Source organism: Colletes gigas, unplaced genomic scaffold, assembly GCF_013123115.1.
Source record: "Colletes gigas isolate AHSC1104 unplaced genomic scaffold, ASM1312311v1 Colletes_gigas_Sc00004, whole genome shotgun sequence".
NCBI lineage: Eukaryota > Metazoa > Arthropoda > Insecta > Hymenoptera > Colletidae > Colletes > Colletes gigas.
Genome location: NW_025106633.1, coordinates 3,479,833 through 3,501,352, shown reverse-complemented (window position 1 = coordinate 3,501,352; position 21,520 = coordinate 3,479,833). Strand labels below are relative to the sequence as shown.

Here is a 21,520-nt window from a genome sequence, read left to right as displayed (position 1 = left end):
TGTATCCGTTAAGCGCGTAAATCAACGCCCATAGGCGTTCTACGCACGCGGACGATTGATCCCGTTTAACCCATGAACTTATGCTCGAACCCACCGCTTAAAATAGTACTCGAGAAGACAATCTCAACGCCAGACTTCGTTAATGAGAATTTCATACCCTCGAAATTATCCGAATGATCGTCGATTTCGTATTACGGAGGATCACGAGCCGGCGTAATATCGTGAGAGGGAGGATGATCGATGACGACGGTGTTAATTGTTCCTACTTGTTCGTGAAATTGGTAGGAGGTACTGGAACACTGTCCAATCTGAAATTGAATCGAATATCGTAGTACGTACATAAGTCACTTCACTGTTCGTGTATTTATTAATTTATTGCCGTAAAGAATGTTTCGATTCTCGTTATTTATTTCAATTTTCCATATACGGGGGTGTACAAGATACGTTACAAGCTGTTTTCTAAGCAGCGAAGATATTCATCCCCCCAATGCGGTGGTGTCCCTATCGAAACCATAAAAAAAAATGCATTCTTCGATTCCAATATCTTCCTCGATATATAGAATATATTTACACGCCGAGATTTTCGACCTTCCATCGACCCATTTTATTTCCTGGCACCCTTTGATACAGCGCTGTCTTTATTGCCTGGTCGCCCACAATTTTGCCCGCGAAAGGAATTCCGTTCCATTTGCATATTCCGTCGCACGCGTCCTCTTATCGGAATTATTATCGAGCCGAGCTGTTCGACATGGGGGGGGGGTAGGGAACAGAGAAAACGGTGATTTCCTTCGAGACGAGCCTGTGTCGCGTATTCGGTGTCGTTGACCCGATAGCAAAACGGTCCCGGAAGCGGGAAAAATCGGCAAAATTATTGCGTGCCGCGGACAACCTGCGTGACTATCGCATTCGTTCGACGATATCACGTCTCACTCATTCGCTTTCGGCATATCGAAGCAGGAAGAATTTCCATCGGGTGAAAGGGAGGGAGGAAGGGGATCGAATGGTCTCCCGGAACGTTTGTCACGGTCCCGGCGTGGGAATTGCCGTGGAACCCTTGACCTTGAACACCATTCCCATCGCCATTATCCGGGATATATTACGGCATTAACCCTAGGAAGACCAACGGGGACCGTGTCGACCACGCCAATCACAAATGCTTAAAAAGTCTAATCCTCACGCCGCGTAAAACATTTGCGAAAAATTATTTATCGCCTCTCCGAAACACGACTTTAACGAATATCGTGATTTATTCATTGTATATCAATGTTCAAGTACTTCATATATACTTGGAAATTTACTGCACCTTAATTTTTACAAATCTTGTTTGTTATTAAATTGTTTTCAGTAATATCGTTCAGACTTTTTACAGAGTTTTCAACGTGTTTTCCGGTATGCATGATCACGTTGGGATATTGTAAAATTTTCCGAAGCCGTTTGACGATCGTGTTCGGTCAATTGTTCCACGATCGTTTGCACGTACACCCTGCTATCCGTTTTATGGTGAATAAACTTAACATCGCATTTACCACGGTAGCCTATTGCTGCCCACGCCATAACACCGCCTCCGCTCATTTGTCTCTTCCACCATTCGTGTTAAATCTCCGAGGGTGGGTTTCGCCCCTTTGAACCGAATACACGCGACTTAGTTTATCGAATATTACGATACGCTGAGAATCACATGAGAGTCCAAATTCCGAAAATTACTAGTTCATAAATTCAATGCACGAATAGAATTTTTCAAAGCCGATAAAATCGAATAAAAAAATATCGCAGAGGGTTCTTGCGCGCGTCTGTTGCCTATTGCAAGTAAAAATCTCCCAAAAAAGTCACGCTTTCGATACGAGAAAATTAGACTGTTATTTCTGCGGATGGATTTCCATTAGCAGAAACGAGGAAATTACACGCGACACAGGCCGCCGCAAAATATCAAAAATATCTTGGATCGCGAAGGGTTAAAGTACCGCACGCGAAGATCGCGTGTCCAATGAAACGTCGGATTAGTCTCGGCTCTCTGGGTCTTGGACATCTGCGCCGTTCTTGCCCCGATCCGCGATGAACTCGGAGGATTGCATCCTGAACTCGCGCCCGATGATCCTAGGATTCCTGGATCAGCGAGAAAAGATGCACAAGACGGAACAGGTCTTTAGCGATGCCTGGGGGAGAGTATACCTGGACCGTTCGCTTTATAACAGTATTAGGCACCATCCGGGGATACGAACTAGCATAAATTCTACGCCTTTACGACCAACTGACTTCAGACATGTTTGCTCGATCGTCGTTCAGTCGATATCAACGCCACTTTATTCTTAAAAATGATACTATATAGGGGGTTGGGAATATTTACGAAGATCAGATTTTTACAGGATACATAGTCGAAACTGACAAGCATAGTTTATTCATTAATATCTTTTGAAATACTAATTATACCAACATACAACAGTCATAGCTCGAAAATAATATTTTTTTATTTACTTTCATATGTAAAATCTAGGAATCCTTGGAATTCTCTATATAGAATCTGTTCCAACAATTGTTGTTATTTTCCCTCAGGCGCGACACGTCGACCGAATCGAACGTCAATTTTCACAAAGGCGGTCTCCCCGTGGCGATGCTAGACGCGAGGGAGGGGAAAAAAAAATGTCGGAATCCGGATCACCTTCCAACGCCGTCAAGTGCGGAGCGTCCGCGGGGCAGGGTCAAAGAACCCGATCCAGATGACTCGTAAGATTAGAAGCCGAGAAATATCGCGCTATCTCTTAATACGCGTCGAAGCTCGCGGTCGGCGCGCGGTTGTCCGCGTAAAGCACGCCCGCTCCCTTTTAACGCGAAAACCCGTTCCTCGGGGCTCTCTTCCTTCTGGCCCGTTGCGTGGGCGCGGGTGACAAACGACCCGTGGAAAGACGATGGAACGCGTCACAGACAATCTCGCCGTGGTTTCTTCATTATCGGGACCGGCTCCGGGGCCCCATTTCCATCGCGACGCGAAACCGGAATCGTATCCTAGAAAAACCGAGAGGCCGCGGACTCCTCGCGGTGCCTTACCGTCAATTAACAACGTGAATCCGATTAACGAACGCACTGGGAGGGGACGAGAAATTTCGCGTCGTTCCGTGGACACCGTCGTATTAGAAGGATGACAGGATATAAAGTGCTCGATCGAACTGTGGAAGGACCCCCAACCTCGGAATGGAAGCTCTGGGCACGATCCTGGGACAATATATGGCTCGGGGATGTCGGGAATGGAGCCTGGATGTCCACCAAAGCAACGATGCAAATTTTACTATTAATAAAGACAGTACTGTACGAGAGGATAGCAGGGAATAAAACGGTACTTCGGGGAACCGAGAATCCGAGAAGGGAGTGTGTAAGTTGTTCGTATATGGCACGATTGTTGGGGACAAGTTTGAATTTTTATTCGGGGATCTGGGCTTCAAACGATAGGTTTACAGGATTCGGATTCTAACAACGTGAAAAATATGTGCGAGTAATGCTCGCAAATCTAGCTTCGGTGAGCTAGAATTCCCTTTCCTATACGAAGAACACCTGAAACAGAATTTTAAAATTAAATTAGACGAATCTAAGACGTTTTCGTGAGAGACTCGAGCCATGTTAGAAGCTTGTATTGGAGTTTAGTGAAAATCTCAGGCCTTCAGAGCGATTTGAAGCTTTTGGTGGAGATCAAGAGCCACCGCAGGAATGAATCGTTACCGGGGCGATCTTCGTGGGTCATCGGGAAACAGTTCGTGAATCGTTGGAGCAGGTGAAAAAGGAGGAAAAAGCACGTCAAAGCGATCCTCGGTGGCGAGAACGAGCCTCCGGGCGTTCGTCCACCGCGAGACGCGGCGTCAAAGAGAAAAAGCCGATCTCTCGCCGGTCGGCGATTGATCTTAATTGATTGGCGCGCAGGATCCCGGCAGCCATGCGGTTTTATCGGGCAGCGTCCCGTGTTTAGGCCTCTCGTGGGAGGCAGGCCCGATAAAAGTTACCCCGGTGCGGTCGGCCAATCAGCAAATGGAATCGTTAGTTAGACCCCTGTAATCGTCGATCGGACGTTAGTTCTGCCTCGTAGTACACGCTCCTGGAACAATCGTGATTCACGATCGCGTTTCACCGGGTCGAGTCGTGGATTCGCGCTGTTTATCGCGGCCACGGACGTTCCTAATTAGCGTATTACACGGTTTCGCCCAAAAAGTTCTCCACCTGGAATTTAAACGAATTTTAGATACGAGATCGAGAGCTTGGCGACGCTCGCAGCCCTTTCGAACTCGACGCTAAAATTGCTCACGTTTTTCAAGATTTGATCGTGTTGCCTTTATGTATCGACTTTACAGCGTGGACTACGAATAATTAAGATCTTGCACTAGGGTGGAATCTTTATGCAACTACATATTTTTTATTAATGAAATTAATATTATGGAATCTTTGTAGAGGGTTGTCTCAACCCCTAAATATAGTAATTCGTATCTTACTTTAAGATTTTTGAGAATAAAAATAAATGCTGTGAAATTGTTCGATCGATGAACGAAAATATAATAATCGTAACGAAAATCTGTGTCGAAATAATCGTGACGAAGAATAATAAGTTTTACTCCAAGATTTCAACTTTAGCCGAAGTTTAGTTTCCAAAATTCTCTATAATTTTCGCAAAATCGAGTCTCTGTTGAATTTTAGCGGGAAGTTCCGTGATTTTGACCGAAAGTTGGTGGGTTTTGCCCATCGCGAGGAGGGTAGGCGACAAGCTGGATGGACGAGCCGACCGACCGTCTGATCGATTTGTATTCAATGGCCGTGTCCGCGGAATCGAAATCGACGATGTCCCGGCAGCGGACACGGGAAACGGAGCCGCAAGAAATATTCGTGGCTCCGTAAAAGGAGACCCGTTGCTCCCTGGATTCTTCCGACGAATGATGTTGCATGCATGCGTGGATCCTGCCGGGATCGCAGGCAGGATGCTCCGCTGTTCGAAGACTTTAGAAACGTCGATGCGTCCAGGCTTCTACAAACGACTCTGAGTTACCCATATCTTGAATATGCATCACCGGTGCACAAACTAAACAGAAACGAAAGAAAAAAGGGTCGTAAACACTGTTCTGGTATCTGTTTTTTATAATTCTCACTACTTTTTCCTGCCTTTCTCAAGTCTGGACAATGTTCGAGCGCAAAGAAATTAACATTGCATCGAACTATTTTCTCGCTATTCTTCTTATCGTTACGTCGAATCAATTCTGACTGAAATACTTAACGTAAAAGACCCCACGGGACTCGTGAATCTATTTTGAAACAAAATGTCCGCCTTGCCTTTCTCAAGTCTGGAAAATATTCGAGCGCAAAGAAATTAACATTGCATCGAACCCCCAAAGATTAGACTCGTTCTCGAACTATATTCGAATCCGAAGGTCCGTGGAAACCGCAATGGTTTATGTAACAAGGTTTAAAATATAGTTGGTGAATAATTTTGGTCGGTTAATTTCGAGCGTCAAAGCTTGTTCCAATTTAAGCGACGGTGTCCGAGCGAGGCAACCCATATCCTACATAAATAAACAGGATTTTGTTCGGCGAAGTCGAGCATGGCGATCGACAGAAACTGCAGCTCGCGATTGCCTCCGGGATCGACAATAATACCGTCCAATTACATTAAAGACACGCGCCACCGCTATTCCCGGGCCGGGGCGAACGCAATTCTCTCGTTCAACGTTCCTTTTCTGCTCTTTTTTCCCCCCCTTTTTTCACCTTTTGCTTTCCTCTTTTTTCCTTCACCGCGAGGCGAACGACGCCACTCGTCCTTACGTCACGGCCCGTTATTTACGTCGAGCTTTTTACGAGGTCTGCTCGTAATTCTCGCGCTGCGAATTTTTTCTTTTTACGACGCCAGGCCGCCACGTCGAACCGATTCGGCGAACAGATCGCCACTGCATCCGATGCAACCTCTCCTCTCTATACAGTACGGCGCAAAAGTTTCGCCGCCATTTTCCACGCGAATCAAGTCTCCATCGATCATTGTATTATTCAGATTACATTTCAATCACTGCAACACTATTTTTTTAAAACAATAATCGACGTGTTTCGAGACTCTTGAGAATGTTCGGAATATACGAAAATGTTCGAAACATCCGAGAATCGTAACATTTGTCTCCATTATTGGATATTTATTGATGTGTTTGTGTTCGCCATTTTTATCCAACTGGGACAGAAAATATAGGCTAATTTATAAAAATTTTAGCTACGAAGCTTCAAACGAGTGAAGAGTTTGTCGAGCGACTCTGACTCTGTAATTTGTAAAGAGATTCTGTGGATCGAGAGTTTGATATGAACCTCCAGAGCACCCTGTATGCATAGATCGAGGAAGAGGGAGGGTGACCGAAGAAAAAATATTACTAAAAGGCATGCAGCCTCGGGATCATTTCTGGAGGAAAGTTTTACGAGGGACACGCACACCGATATCGCAATAAAGACGTCCGTGTGACCTTTGTAAGCTCGTAATTTCCGAAAGCCGCTTAGGATAGCCAGAAGGACAATTACTTTGAAACTCCGACTAATTGAGATCGCGTTGGCTACACTCGCTACCGAAACGATCTACGAACGGCTGGATCTCGGCTGCCTCGTCGAAATTCTGCGCGAAGTTTGTTGAAATTACCAGTAAACTTCTTTATTACGATAATAAATATATACAGAAGAGTTTAGAAATTAGGAATCTGTGTTCGTGACTAGATTTCTTACTCCCAGCCTGCAACTGTATCTATTTCCTATTGCATCCATTTAAGTAAAATTCTTTTAGATTCTGTTCTTGACACTATTCAAAAATCTAATCCTGGATTTTAACAAAAGTGTCTGACTTCCTCATTGAATGTCAGAATAACGCTTTGTATCCAGGTTGATAAATTTACGACGATCGTAAATAGGAAGACTGTTTTATGAGAACCAGGGTTAAAATTCATAGTCGCACCAACTATTCTAGCCTAACGAAGGATATGTTTAGCATATTATTTGATACAACGGAACGTTAAGTAAATATAATCCTAAGAGAAAGAAGGAAATATTTAATCGTTGCCAATTAGAAATAAATTCCAAAAGGCTACGTTTATCTATAAAAGTCGTTTTTAATCGTGAGCGCTAGCCTTCGCGGGAGTTTGTTGCAACGACTGTGAATTTTAACTGTTTGGAAATGCGTCTAGGACTGGGGTCGAGCGAAACAGGAAAACCATAAAATTGTTGCTGCGTGGGAGCAACAACCGACAACCTGTTCGCCGATTTTGTATCGTCGCTTCTATCCGTTCGAAGATAGAAATGGCGGAGGGAAAGGTTGAACGGTGTAACAAGGTCTGTCCTCCCGCGAGCCGCGTTTCTCATAACTATAAACACCATATCGACGAATACAACATCGACGAAAGCAACGTAGACGGTGACAACATCGTCGATATCGACGATAAACATTGACAAGAGCATCGAAAACGATAAGATCGACGGGGACAGCGTGGTCAAACGGAGATGGACGAGGATCGATAGTGTTGGCTCGAATGGGAAACGTATCGATAGTATCGAAAGACGTCTCGGTGCCATCGCTAGTCGCCATCGAGTTCGGTCCTTTCAGTTGGCGCGCGGTATGCGGCTGCACCGTGTTAGGTACGCGACTCAACGACAACCATTTAATGCGCGGAGCGGTGTTTAGTGCCAATGTCAAAACCAACGCGCGCCGCCCACGTGGCCGTTCAGACACGCGGTGAAAAATCCTCGTCGGCGACTTGTTGCGCTGCCGTCGAGGCCGTGAGTAATAACGATGGAATTGATGAACTCTTTACGCTCCCCGCTTGGCCCGCGTAGTCGTAAATCTTTAAAACGTCGCGCGAACATCCCCCGAGTTCCGGCCTCTCGCTCACCATGGGTTAACAGACTTATTTTTCCTCCAATTCCGAGCTCATACTTATACCTCCATACCCAGCACTTTTATTCGTTTAATAATTATTTTAACATTTTCGAGACGCTCAGAGGTGATCGATTCTAACATTCCGGGGGTCTAACGAACACCTAAAACTGATATTTTTAACGAAACTAAAATCACCGTCATAGAGACTCAACATTGCAAAAACAGTACACATATCTTAATTTACATATTTATGTTATTTAACATCGACACTACATACGTATCTTGTCCAGTTCATATTTTTGTCTTGGTTTAATAACATTTTAGTCTTGGCTTTGCTTGCAGAACACACTGCTGAAATGTGTACGAAAAGATGCGAAACACTTTGTGTTAAAATTGTCAGCCAACAGAGAAGGGTTGTTTTCACAGAAAGCCTGGAAATTGTATAAATAAAAATTCTTCGAACGACACTGTTTGAAATTATATTGTGTATCTGAGTTATTTCTTTGAACATTTCCATGTAGATCGTGAAGCAAAGCGAAGTTAAAAAGCGCCCCGATTCGAATTCTTTCGCGCGTAAACCAGAGTTGCTTTTACGACCCTCGAATGACGCAACGACAATGACAGCGCGAACGATACTGCGACACTTTTAGATCCACCTCGAAGAAGGGAAGCGGAGATGAATTTTAGATAACGCGCGCGTCCGTTGGAGCGTGACGCGAACGGAACACGTAATAGATACGCGATAACGTACAAGGTGTTTCTGAAACAACCGTACAAACAGTCAAAAATATCAACAATAGAATAGAAATTGCAGGTACGAGTATATGGCAACCTGTTGCAAAGAAGGCAAACTTGGTCCAAAATGGGACCGATACTAAGGGGGGAAAAATTCTTATTGCAATGTTGAAAACTTAAGTCTACTTCTGAAAATTAATATCGAGCTTGAGTGTACCAAAATGGCGTCAAAAAAAAACTGTTGGAGCCTCATCGAACGAATCCTGAAAGAAAATTCGTATTAAAATAGGGAAATATGCGGCGTAACAATCTCGCGGAATAATATTGCGCGCGAGCGAGCTTATGTTCGAAGCGATGGTGTCGGAGATAGGAGAGGCGAGACGAGTTTTGGAAAAATGGCGGTCGAAAATGGTACCAATGGCACGAGCAAAAGAAGCGGGAGGAAGACAAAACAACGATAACATCCGCGGGGTGGAAGCGCGGCGGAATGCGCGAGAGATCGACGGCTCGTACCGGGGCCAATAAACATTGATTTATCGGCCTGGAAATCGAACTCGGGGTGATTTGTGATCCTGGGCAGTTCTGGCCGCGCACCGAGGGCCTCGTTGCGCCCCATAGGGCCCCGTAGGGCCCCGATAGGTGGTTGCCTGGTGGGGACGCGGCGTAAGTGCACCTCTCGTCGAGCATATCCACGGGGTCCTATATAAGAGGATGCCTCCAAGAGCTCACACTCTCATAACCGTTAGCTGAGCCTTACTGGGATTATCCGGCAGCCGGTAGGAAAAAGTTGCGAAAACGACGCAAAGATCCACGACCCACGGTTGTCCAACGTTTCACCGAACATGATACTCGTGAGTGATTACGCTTTTACTTTCGTTCCTCTCGCCTCGAATTTCTCTGAGCCTGGATGGACCGTAAGAATCGGGTCTTCCTCGCGTGCGACGTACAGGGTGTCTCGGGTTACGCGCGAAAACGAGCAATAAATTGTAAAATTGTGATAGCCATGGCTGTAGAGGCGAACAACTTCCCGTGATCTGGTTTAAGAATATTTTTTTGAATCAGGGAAGTTAAGATATTTTATATTATAAACAAACTATAGATAGTTTTATTTTATCATACGATGTTTTGGATTTTTTTTTTCTGAATATAGTCTCCGATTTTAGATTTTTACTATCTTAGTTAACGTTAGGGTTTATTTAAATATAATTCTCAGTAAATTTTTTTTATGATTATTATTCTATTTAATTTGTCTTTTTAAGGCTTCAAACAATGAAAGAAAAATATCTTTTTTAAAGTTAGCATTGGGATCATCTACAAGTTAATAAAATTCAGAAATAAGTATGATGGAGATTGGGGGAACATATGCCCAAAACCTGGTTACATTACCATCGTTTTTTAGCACATTTTCGCGGCCATGCTTGTGCAAGTTTCCCGTAAAGTAACGAGACTATCGTTCCATCGGCCATGAATTGATTTTAAGCGGGTCTGTGCGCGGAATCTTAAGGGTGAACCTTGAATATGAATGGGGTGAATTTGTAATCTTAAGGTAGTTTATGGCAGGGGACGCGCGTGTAAGGTACGCTCTTTTAGCGACGGAGTGGAAATAAGGGAAGCTTTACCCGGCCTCGTCGCGGGTGTCATCTAATTTCCAAGTTTTACGAACCAGCTCGCTGGATGCAATATCAATTAGTCCACCCAGAATCGGCCTGCGAACGCATTTTTTAACAAAATTATCAATTTTCACTGTTGCAACCTTCACGTTTGATCAACAGAAATTTTTTCATGGAATATCATCTTATTTCAATCTATTTACACAGGTTGACCATGCTGATCTTCCATCTAATTAATAATTTTCTATTTCAGTTTCAATAGCTATAATTTATCTCGATGAAAAAATAGAAGACACATTCTTTATTGGGGAACATGTCTATGTAAAATTCGATCCAAATAAAATTCCCTTCACCGAGATAATTATAATAATAGTTATTGTAGAGGGAAATAATTCAGAATGTGCCTCTGTTTCAGAGAATCCTGTTTGGTTGTTTTCTCGGGCAAAGCCTCGCTGCACCGATCGCCAACGTGTGGTTGAGTCCCTTGGGGTCTTTAACACCGTTAAGACAATTTCACATACAAGACGGATCCGGGGGATATCATTATTCCTTCACTGGACCGCATCACGCTAAGTCGGAATCCAGCTTGAACGGAATCACGCAAGGTGGTATGTCGTCGCAAAAATTCAGTTCAACGTCCACGAATTCATTAAGCTACAAAGCTACGTTACTTGTTTCCTCAACTTTTAAATTTTTAATTAAAAATATCATTTTTTGGGGGATAGAATGAAGCAAACTCTGAAAAAACTGTTTTTAGCAATTATTATATTAAATTTTGTTCTTCCAATTTAGAGAATGATACTAAATCTTGATTAATATTGTTCACCTGGTTTTTGGGAATAATTCGAAAGCTTCGTATTTCCCGTCTGTGGTCGCTAAAAAGTCGTGCCTGAAAATCGAAAGAAAACGTTAGACCACGAAGAGTGTCAGGTTCATTCGCGAGGGGCATTTCTTCCTGATGACTCTTGAAAGCATGAATGACACACATTCCTTTCCTGCACGTTACGGAGACAGACGTCGCGTCCTACGTTCGCGAACGATTACCTCAGGAACGATGATCGATGTGACGCAACAACCGCCCATGCAACAGATCCATCTTCCATTCTTTTAAACAATGCATGCCTCTGCGTTCACGCATCCTTCTAGCCCATTGAGTACCGTTAACCATATATGCAAATATCTTGTATCTACATACGCTCGTCAGAGTCGTTACGACAACCCATTAGCATTTCATTCGTCGCCTCCAGGAGGAAGAATCGGGAAAACACGAAGAAAAGACCGACGATTCTAATTTTAAACCCAACCACGTATCTAGAAATTAGCAACAATAATTCAAATATATGCTTTGGGCTCAATCTCACGCCGCTGTAAAAATTAATACCACTAACTTTGAGAATAGAAAAGAATTTATAGTTCCAAGATCCAAATACAGTGGAAATCTTGAACCACAAATATTTTAATTTTTAATTATAGTGTGACTTTGGACTAAAATATTCATCGATTTCTCTATTTTGTTTGCCCTTAGGTTACTCCTACATCGACGCGAACGGAATTCTGCAAACGGTGAGTTACACAGCGGACGATGAGAATGGGTTCCGAGTGAGCGCCAGCAACTTGCCCCAACCGCCCAAGAACGATCTCCAAACGATCCAGGACACGCCGGAAGTGGCGTTGGCGAAGAAGAATCACCTAGAGGAGCTGCAGAAGTCCCAACTGAGGGACCAGTCCAACTATCAATCGAACATTCTGTCTTACAAAATCCTGCCCTCCTATTTCAGCTTCGCCCAGCTGCGAAAGGACGACGAGAAGAACCTGGCTGTCAGAGAAATTGCAGTAAGATATAATAATTCCATTCACGCGTTTTTTCGTTACAAAAATTGAGAGGCCCAGTCGATACAGTAGCTTCTAGTTTCACACTATAAAGATATCGCTACTGTCCGGTTTTAGGGGAACTCCACCTGTATTTTCCAATCAGAAATCCCCAATTTTCCCTGATAGAAAATAGTCCAAAGGCTTGGTGAGCCACTAAAACGATGAAATTCTTCGACAGACGGCCAAGAATCCGTTCCTGCTCACCAGATCGGAGGCGGAGAAGATCGAGGTGCCTAAACCGGACGCCAGCCTCTCGAAGATATCCCAGAGCCCGGCGTTATCGCCTCAGCTGTCGTCTCAAGCGTCAAGTCAAACAGACCAGCAGGAAAACGAGGGACTGGCCGGGAACTCGTTGCAAATAGGGAACCTGGTGTCCCTGGGCAGCGTTCAGAGGCCAACAACCGTCCCTGGATCCTACGTGCTTCCGGTTGTGCCATATAGGCTGCTGCACAGCGCTCTACATCACACTCAGGATTCGCTGGGCCGATACGATTACACCTACGCCGGGGATTCCAGCGCGAAAACAGAATCCAGGTCTCTGGACGGGACGACGAGAGGCGCTTACAGTTACATCGATCCCAACGGCGTGTTGCAACAGGTCCATTACGTGGCGGACCACAACGGATTCAGGGTCCTGGCCACCAATCTACCGGAAGCCAAGTAATTCCAATCCCCCTCCTTCCATCTAGAAATCTTGCTCAGGAATTTCGGGTCGCCTTCCGGGGTGGGAAAAGGTTACGCCGGGTTGGAGAGAAAATCCTCGTGAAACTTCCCTTCGTCGATAGTGGACTGTTTTCTTTATCGAAACGTCTCTAAACAAGTTGAATTTTTATATGCATTATACTGCTATAGAATTTTTAAAATATTAGAAATCATTTGCTTGGGCCGCTTTAGTAATCGTAGACAAATATCTTGAAATTCGAAAGAGACTCCAACCACGATCGAATATATCAAAATTGAGAAAATAATGACTGTGGGGGTACTCGTTCATTATCATCGAATTACCAATATATAAATTCCCCCGCAGTCGTTTATTTTTCTATCTGATAAAGAAGATTGAGTTGATAGACTCGACTGGAAATACAGTCAGGAGGTACATTTATTTTAACACTATCGAACAAAAAATCAGTCCATCGACTAATTTTTCGATCAAACTCCAATCACAATCGAACGAAGACTTTCTCTCCGATCATTCTTCGGGCATTTTGTACTTGGAAACGCGCACACGGGGAGAGTTTCTTGTCGAGAATATTTTCACCCCCGGGAGGGAGGAGGTAAATTGCGCGAAATAACAAAATTTTCTTTCAAGGAAACTTTCGCAATTTAGTGATAGTAATTTCGTTTTACATCGAGGCGGAGAGATGGATGTAAAACCGTGGGAGGAAACTTTTTTGCGTCAGAGTAGACGGGAACCTGTTTCCTCCGTGTCGCTTTTCGAGCGAGCGTACGCGATCGAAACGATCTCGATCGCATTTCGTACGATCGCGTTTCTTTGCCAGGTGGTGCTTGGCCGGTGGGGGGTAATCAAACTTTCCGAATGCTTTTCGAGTTCGTTCTGCGCTTGGCCCCCCCCCCCCTCCCCCCGTCGACGATCGACAAAGAACGAACTTAATTCGCATTCGCTTCGCCCTTTCGATTGTAACGCGTCAGCCTGAATAAATTATTTCGATCCACTGAAACGAGTACTCATTCTCCTCTGTTTTTTTAACATATTGGCAATATGAAGCGTGTTTAATAGTCCGATAATTTGATAAACCTTCGGGGAGGAAAACAAAATCTGGGTGCATTGTTTGACCAACTGCGATTGGGGCAAACTTTATACTGTGAAGTTAATTTTGTGTCACGGGGCTTGAAACATTAATTTGAAGGTTCGTCTATTAAATTGTGATTTTTCGTTGTAGATTTTAGGACCAAAAGAAAATCTTTGACGCGTTAGAATCTACAAAAGAACAGATTTTTTCGTCTCAAAGAAAAAAAGAAGAGGGGATAAACTGGCCCATTGGATTGGGGATAGTTCGTGCAATGAATATTCCTGGTCTCATGGAAAACTTTATCTTTAACGCTTGAATTTGCCACTTTAAGGCGCTTTAAATATATGATATTGAGCACAGATCAAATCTAGACTAATTCGTCAAATTAAAAATATTTACGCGTTGTTCCGTAGTTGGGTGAGGTTTCTTTTAATTTTTATTCGAACTTTCGACGATTATAAATATACAAAGCTACGACGGTTTGGTCTGAGCACGGGTTATAGGGTCACGATAGCGGAGTGTCGCGATAAGAGGGTCACGTCGTGATCTTTGGTTGTTTGACGGATCTCTGGCGACGGGAGAATCATCGATCGAGGCGCATCCACGAGCGATCCGACAGTGCGATCACGTCGTGGCCGTGGAAATGCCGGAGAACGACGATCGAACACGCGACCAACCGGTCGACAGGCTTCCGCGATACATCCTGCTGCTGCTGGGTGAGATTCCTGGAAGCCAGAGATGGGCACAACTTTTTACGATCGACGAACGATGACTGAAAACACTCCACGTCGATTAATTCCCATCCTTCGTTCGATTTAACCGTTACTCCGATAAGCTTCTACATGTTCGACGCGAGACCTAACAGATCGTCTAATTCAGACGACAATTTTTATCTATTATAAGATACGACATGTAAAAATTTGACAATCCTTGCCCGTCTCTGGCTCTTCGATTTCTTCTTGGAACCGTGGAATCGTTTCGAGACCAAGTGTATAATTGTTGACAGTGATTTCGTGAGATTGAGTGTCTTTTTGGAAGCGGTGGAAGCCACGAGGTTTTTACAAATCATTGTCGATTGTATGTTGCATTAATATTTATGAATTCTTGGTAAACGAGTTTCCCTTAAATGTTCTTAAATACTCCCTTGTGCCTTGCTGTTGATGGTTTGTATATTTGTGTTTCTTTTTACGCAACGAATACGAAATAAAGGAACAGGGAAAAAAGGAAAAAAGATGATTTTAAATTGTGATATTGATGCTTTTCGTGTAATTTCCTGCGAATCAATTAATTTACATTTACCTAAAGGGAACTAGAACGCGTTAAAAGACCGTGTGAAAGTAAATAGTGTCTGTTGCAAGGATCAGTGTAAAAAATATCGTGTAAAAGGAGACCCAGGTATACACGGAAGCTCTTGCAACCTACAAGGGTGGCAACCACCGCTAGACAGGGTTAAAACGACACAAATGCCGAAGGGAGAAAGAAAGATCAGGTTAATCTTATAAAATTGTCCACTACTGATGCAACATGATAACTAACAAGCACACTGAACTATAAATATTCGGGAGTAACGCACGGATAAAATTTAATTCTGGGATTTATTTTAAAAAATTAACTCTGTTGGTGCATCGTGGACGATTGGTCCAGTTATCTTGACAGATATTTTATATAATATTTTGCATACGAAAACCTGTGTAGCCACCCTTTCCGCGTTTTCGATCGGCACGTATCTCGCATGGGGCTCGTCAGCGTTGCCGATTCTAAATAAAATTGACCGGTTGGCGGTGACCGAACAGGAATCGTCCTGGATCTGCGCCTCGGTGCCCTTAGGCGCCATAGTTGGCAGCCTGCCAGCGAGGATAATCGCGGACAAGATCGGTCGGAAGAAGAGCATTCTGCTAAACAGCCTGGTGTTATCGTTATGCTGGTTCGTTATCGGGTTTGCACGGAGCAAACTATGGTGGGTAGTGTATCTTTACTACCCTCTGCAAATATTAACGTTCGTTGTTCCGTCTGCTCGGCAGATACCGCTGCGGGAAACTCTGCAAGATTTAGTCGACGGAACATCTGATTAGATGTTCCAACGTGTTCCTTATTTTTATTTCACTGTAGACAACCGTCGTTATTCGATCTACGAAAAATATTAGTGGAAACATCTTCGCTAGTATTATCGTTGACAAGTAGTTATACCATTAGAACAAATCAATTTTAACAATATAGAAATTATAATTACGAAGAATTTGGAACTTATCTCTGTGTATGGTTATTTCCAATTTTGAGCCACTGGATGATTGTTTTTCCTCGGTGCTGAATTTGTTAGATCTTCTAAAATATAAATAAAAGGGAATTACACAGTGATTTGAACTGGATGCATCTAAATTTGTCGTGGATGATCTCCCAATGGATGAACTAAAATCGCAGAAAAATTATATTAAATGTGAAAAACGAAGGGTTGGCGAAATTCTGAGAATAGAGGATGCTTTACTGAAAATAAATATTGATCTTCAAGGATATTTCTGTCTCGCGTCGTGGCCGGTGCAGCTTGCGGTGCGTCCTCCATCGTGGTTCCTATATATATTTCCGAAATTGCGGACGATAGCATCAGGGAATCCCTGTGGACGATTTTTCAGTTCCAGATCGCTCTGGGGGTTCTGTTCGCGTACGTAACAGGTGAGCAATTATTTAACGAAGACGAATAAACGTTAACTTTATAGTCAGGTAATATAGAAATTTGTTATAAGATAAACTATCATCCTTCTTTAAATTATTCTTAGCTATATTATCCACACAATCCTGTTGTCGATATTAAATTTCAATTTATAAAGATAATACGAAATTCTAAATTATTCTATTAATTTATACACGAGTTAAGGGTGCATTCCTTTTCTTTTGGTTCAAAGGATAAATATATAGTGTCTAGAATATTTTTGATATTATAACAGATGTTGATTCTGCTTGAATAGCCATTTTTTAGATGGCCACTCGATCTAATCCGTTGAAAATAATTAAGGGACCTCGAATGCACAGGTTTCAGCGACAGTTTTCTCGTGATCGCCCTTCTATGTGCTTTGGTACCCGGAGTTCTGTCGATCGCGACCTACCCGATCCCTGAATCCCCGGTTTGGTTGACCTCGAAGGGTCGTCGAAGAGAGGCTGACGAGATCGCGAAACGTTTCGGTGGTGGACAATGTCTGGACAAAGAAGACACCTGGAGAACAGGGACCGTTTTGGAGCTGAGAAACCACGCGTGGGCTACGATCATAGCTCTGGGTAAAAGAACGATAATATCGACAAGAATTTGAATTAATGGCAATGCTATATGGATTGTTATATTTTTCTAGGTTTGATGATTTTCCAGCAGCTGTCAGGAGTTAACGCCCTCGTGTTCTACGCGACGACGATATTCGAGCACGTGGGGTTCCCTTTGAGCTGGACAATTTCTGCCTTTATCGTGGGATTGACATACGTGATCGCTACGCTGCTTTCGACGACCATCGTCGATCGTATGGGGAGGAAACTTTCACTGTTTTTTGGCATGACCACCATGGCCATCTGCATGTTCGTCTTATCTGGATATTTCCGTCTTCAAGTAAGCATATTCCCTCTTTCTCACAGGGGGATCGATAAAATATTACATTCACAATGATGATGGGGCTCGACAGGGCCTGGAAATTATCTTTACAAAGTTTCAGAATAATCATTATATTTAGGAGACAATTTTTCAATTATTTTGATTACTCTCACTTTATGCCTGGAGAATACTCAAATATTCGACCAATGGCATCCAAATACTAAACTACTTGATTTAAACTAGTCAAATAGTTAGCAAACGATTAATTCCAACACTTAAATACTCGATACAAAAAATTTCCAGTTTTTTAAGCAGCGTAATTTTTTGTCTTTTTAGAAAACTCACGACGTATCGAGCTTCAGCTGGCTACCTTTTCTCTCTCTCGCGATCTTCTTCGCCGGCTACAGCGTCGGTTGCGGATCGATACCTTGGATCATCGTGGACAAGATTTTCCCAAACGACGTCAAATGGACGGCCATTTCCGCGAGCGTGACTTGCAACTGGATATCGGCGACTATCGCGACGAAATGTTACCACGACATGGTGGTTTTCATGGGAATGTCCTCGACGTTTGCCACTTTCGGAATGGTCAGCCTGATCGGTATCTTGTTCGTCGCCATTTTCGTACCGGAAACCGAGGGGAAAACCATCGAAGAGCTACAGAACGAGCTGCACGATTGCCATCGGCATCGCGTAACCTGTATTTAGAGCTCGTCGTTTGATCTTAGAAAATAATTAAATTAATAACAATCGAAGCAACTCGAATTTTTTAATTAAAAAAGTTTATACTGCAACGGAGTTGTAACATTGTAAATGAAAAGTAATTGTTGTAATATATTACTCCAAGCCGAAGTTAAATGATAATTTGATAACATTGAGGGTAGTGCTTGAATCGATCAATAAGGGAGCTAAATTAACGTAAAGTTTACGATACCGGCAAAGCCACGGGGAAGATATTATGTTTCAGACCTGAATTATGTTTCGAGAAAGCTTGGAAGCCGTGGGAACTTCCGTGGCTTAAAGGTTTCTGTAAATTATTGCGGTAGAATGTCGGTTTATTTCCAACCGAACGTAATTGGGTTCTGACTGCATTCGAAAATTTAATTAGACTATCTCACCCAAAGCTGCTTGTACCTGCAACGGGGAATTGTTGCAACTGGCTTCCGGGTATAATTGACTAATTGGATTTTGAGTAAACGAGCCCTGATGTTAATTATTGCAGAAAGTATTGTAGAATCAAGTAACCGAACTCGATGAAAAAATACGAAACTATTTAAAACAATGCAAATTCATACCCTGGAACTGAATAAATTTCCCAACAAATACACGCTGCTCAAAGAATATTTACAGGAATATAACGTAACAGTATAAGTTTAGTAGACCCAAAAATTCGAAAGAAATGAACTTGGGTCCATTCACTAAAAATCTTTTGGTAATTAAAATTATTTATCACTCAATAATCATCGTACAGCTTTCTACTTGGTATTATTGAACTGTATTTTGTATATATATGTTTTATACGTACCCCAGGACGAACTTCCGGCGGAATCCTGAAAACTGGCCCAAGGTAGACAAGAATGGCCCAACGGTCAACGATCATGGATTTTATTCGCATGTTTATTTCCATTCGTTCGATACGTATGCAGACGATATATCACATAATACAATGAACCGCGCACTGAATTCGATAGCTCGGTTTTGCGGACGTCCCTCTGCCCCCGACGAATCGCGGAATCTGCGTCCGACTTTCGATAATAAACGTTTTTGGAAAAAATCTGAATACACCCGTACAAAAATTCCCGACGAGTTCTTCGTTCGAATTGCATCGATATAACAATACTTATGTTCAACGTTTCGCGTCGCGCGCGCTACAGGGTGCCTCGTAAGTCGCGGTATCCCGAGTCAGAGATGGGCAAAATGTCCAAATACAAATTTCGAACAACGAGCAAACGACAAACGACCGTCCGTCCCTTGCTCGTTAAATAAAAATCGCAATTTCAATTATAGAATTAAACAAGTTCGATCGAACGAACGCCACGAATAAATTGCTGTACGTTAATCTCATTGGTTATTCATTATTCGAATAGAATTTTGTCCAATTCTCTGTCTCTGTCCGCCTCGACCAGCGCTGTTCGATTTTAGTTCTCGGAGCTTCCCCCACTCTGTCACCGTGCTGTCATTAAGGACGACGTTGTGTGCGCGCGCACCTCGTAGAAATATAATACGAATGGTGGGGGGGAGGACATGACAGCGCGAGTGGCTCCACCCGTGGACAGCACTGGTATCAACGAACTCGAAGTTTTCGTGGCTTTTGAAACGCCCTGTAACATACTGTAAACCCCCGTATAACGCATTGCTTGCACGTGGTTTCGTATATTCTATCTAGATCAGTGGTTTCCAAATTTTTGGAAAATTCCCCTTAGAAAAAAAAGAATCAAGTAGTTATTAAACCCCGATGATCAACGTGTTGATAGAATGTTTAAATTATTAACATTTTTCTTTCACACCCTCTCGCTTTCCCTCTTTAGAAAACACTGTTTTAGATATTTCATATTCCCCTCGTTTTGCACGAGGTCTGGGATTCTTGCGTTATACGGGGGTTTGTTGTACCTGGACGCAAAGATATCGTTCAAACGCTACAGGTGCGTGAACCGTGCACGTGCGCAGCCATTTTGCGCATCACGTGCTCGAGAATGATCACCCTCTGCAGGAACACGTTTTTTTCATTCGTAGGAGTGGATATTTTCGCGCCCAGTACACCGGGCAGCATTTATTTCTGCCGTTTGAGGGGAATACCCTCCCCTTTCTCCAATTGTCGCTTCGAAGTGGACGTGGGTCCATAGTCCTTTCCTATCCAATACAAATTTTATCGAAGGAGAAACTCGTTGGTCTCAAAACCGAACGCTACGATTGAAACTGAAAACGAATTCTGTTGATTTAAGAACGTCCGTAAGGGTTTCGTGGAGAAAAGAGGTTTGGAATCATTGGTTCGCGCGCGCATCTATGGCGCGCCGGTCCAGTGGCGCCATCTAGGACCACGGAGGACGAAGTGGACGAGTTTGGCAGGCTGTACTTCCCCCGAAAACGACAGAAATCAACGCCGGTACACGTTCTAGTGCCGCATTCGTGTCGCAGTGCGATCGTTTAACGCTATTATCACAAATAACCAACGAGGAACGGTAAAAAATCTACGGAAACAATGGGTGAACGCTCGGACCGGTGCTGAGAGGCCAGAGGGACCCCCATGCTCGGTAACCAACGGGTTTTAATTTTCAACAGTCGCGCGAACGGGTGGGTTTTTGCGTTTAACATAGCTGTGTACACATAGATACCGACACGTACGTACTTTATTGGGTTCTCGCGTCTCGCGCGAAGTCCGCTCGAAGGGTCACGAAGTTCAAACAGTCTTTAAACTCGCTGCAAGTTCGCGGAAAGTTTCACGATATTCTCTTCACTCTCGTCGGAAGGGAAGAGGGGGTTCGGGGGTGGTGGAGGGTCTGATCTGAAAGTAGCTCGAGAAACACACCGCGGAGAGGAGGGAAATGGGGAAAGGGGAAAACTTCGCGAATAAACGAAAGGATTTTGTGCATTTTGTGGCAATTGTTTAACTTCACCAGGCTCACTGGAGTATTATTAGAAGTTCCGTGTCGAGATCGACCGAACGTGGATCTCGAACGGCCGTCGTCGTCGCGTTACGATTAGTCTATTTATGTTTCCGTTTATTCCCGGACGCGATTCATTCGTGAAACGTAGTAAGACACCGATGAAGCTCGAATGTTTGTCACGAACCCCGCCTGGTCAGAGCGGAATCCTCTCTTTGTCGAAGTGGTCCTGGAGTCGTTGTCCAGGTGGCTGTTGCACCGGCTGTGCTCGGTTCCGCGGCACAGACGGCGCTAACACGAGCGCCGAGGAACACTTCAGAACGACTGGATCCTCACTTTCGAGGTCTTTGGATTGAAGGTGACGCGCTGCGCGCCACACCTGGCGCGCTACAGTCATCTCGACTCACTTTGCGAGTGCACCGTCGGCTCTGAACTTGGATCCGGGTCGGAGTCGTCGATCGACACCCCCTGCTGTGCCATCCGCATGGAGTAGCTGGGACTCCGGTCGTTTCTGGAAACGA

General features: G+C 43.8%; 3 protein-coding genes across 3 annotated transcripts in view; 2 read left to right on the top strand and 1 right to left on the bottom strand.

Annotated features, from left to right (window-relative positions):
• Positions 1-3,133: 3,133 nt before the first annotated feature.
• Positions 3,134-12,742, top strand: LOC122405118. The gene is made up of 4 exons (XM_043409631.1): positions 3,134-3,364; positions 10,622-10,814; positions 11,732-12,039; positions 12,257-12,742. Exons 1-4 carry the CDS (start codon positions 3,134-3,136, stop codon positions 12,740-12,742), a joined length of 1,218 nt encoding a protein of 405 aa, XP_043265566.1.
• Positions 12,743-14,447: 1,705 nt separating this feature from the next.
• On the top strand, positions 14,448-18,857 carry LOC122405230 (facilitated trehalose transporter Tret1-like). The gene is made up of 6 exons (XM_043409808.1): positions 14,448-14,545; positions 15,525-15,786; positions 16,336-16,496; positions 16,854-17,096; positions 17,168-17,415; positions 17,734-18,857. Exons 1-6 carry the CDS (start codon positions 14,473-14,475, stop codon positions 18,103-18,105), a joined length of 1,359 nt encoding a protein of 452 aa, XP_043265743.1. The 5' UTR covers positions 14,448-14,472; the 3' UTR covers positions 18,106-18,857.
• Positions 18,858-19,045: 188 nt separating this feature from the next.
• Positions 19,046-21,520, bottom strand: part of LOC122405338 (octopamine receptor Oamb) — a 108,989-nt gene continuing 106,514 nt past the window's right edge. The window contains exon 12 of the mRNA XM_043410009.1: positions 19,046-21,510. Coding sequence (XP_043265944.1) covers positions 21,393-21,510 — 118 coding nt within the window. The 3' untranslated portion in view covers positions 19,046-21,392. The remainder of the gene's footprint in view (positions 21,511-21,520) is intronic.

What these genes read in the sequence shown, in the direction of transcription:
- LOC122405118 (XM_043409631.1), top strand. Translation starts at nt 3,134, where the DNA reads ATGACAGGATATAAAGTGCTCGATCGAACTGTGGAAGGACCCCCAACC. An exon ending in GAACGGAATCACGCAAGGTG is followed by an intron (nt 10,815 to 11,731) that starts GTATGTCGTCGC and finishes GTTTGCCCTTAG; the next exon opens with GTTACTCCTACATCGACGCG. An exon ending in TGGCTGTCAGAGAAATTGCA is followed by an intron (nt 12,040 to 12,256) that starts GTAAGATATAAT and finishes ATTCTTCGACAG; the next exon opens with ACGGCCAAGAATCCGTTCCT.
- LOC122405230 (XM_043409808.1), top strand. Translation starts at nt 14,473, where the DNA reads ATGCCGGAGAACGACGATCGAACACGCGACCAACCGGTCGACAGGCTT. An exon ending in ATACATCCTGCTGCTGCTGG is followed by an intron (nt 14,546 to 15,524) that starts GTGAGATTCCTG and finishes AAACCTGTGTAG; the next exon opens with CCACCCTTTCCGCGTTTTCG. An exon ending in CTGGATATTTCCGTCTTCAA is followed by an intron (nt 17,416 to 17,733) that starts GTAAGCATATTC and finishes TTGTCTTTTTAG; the next exon opens with AAAACTCACGACGTATCGAG.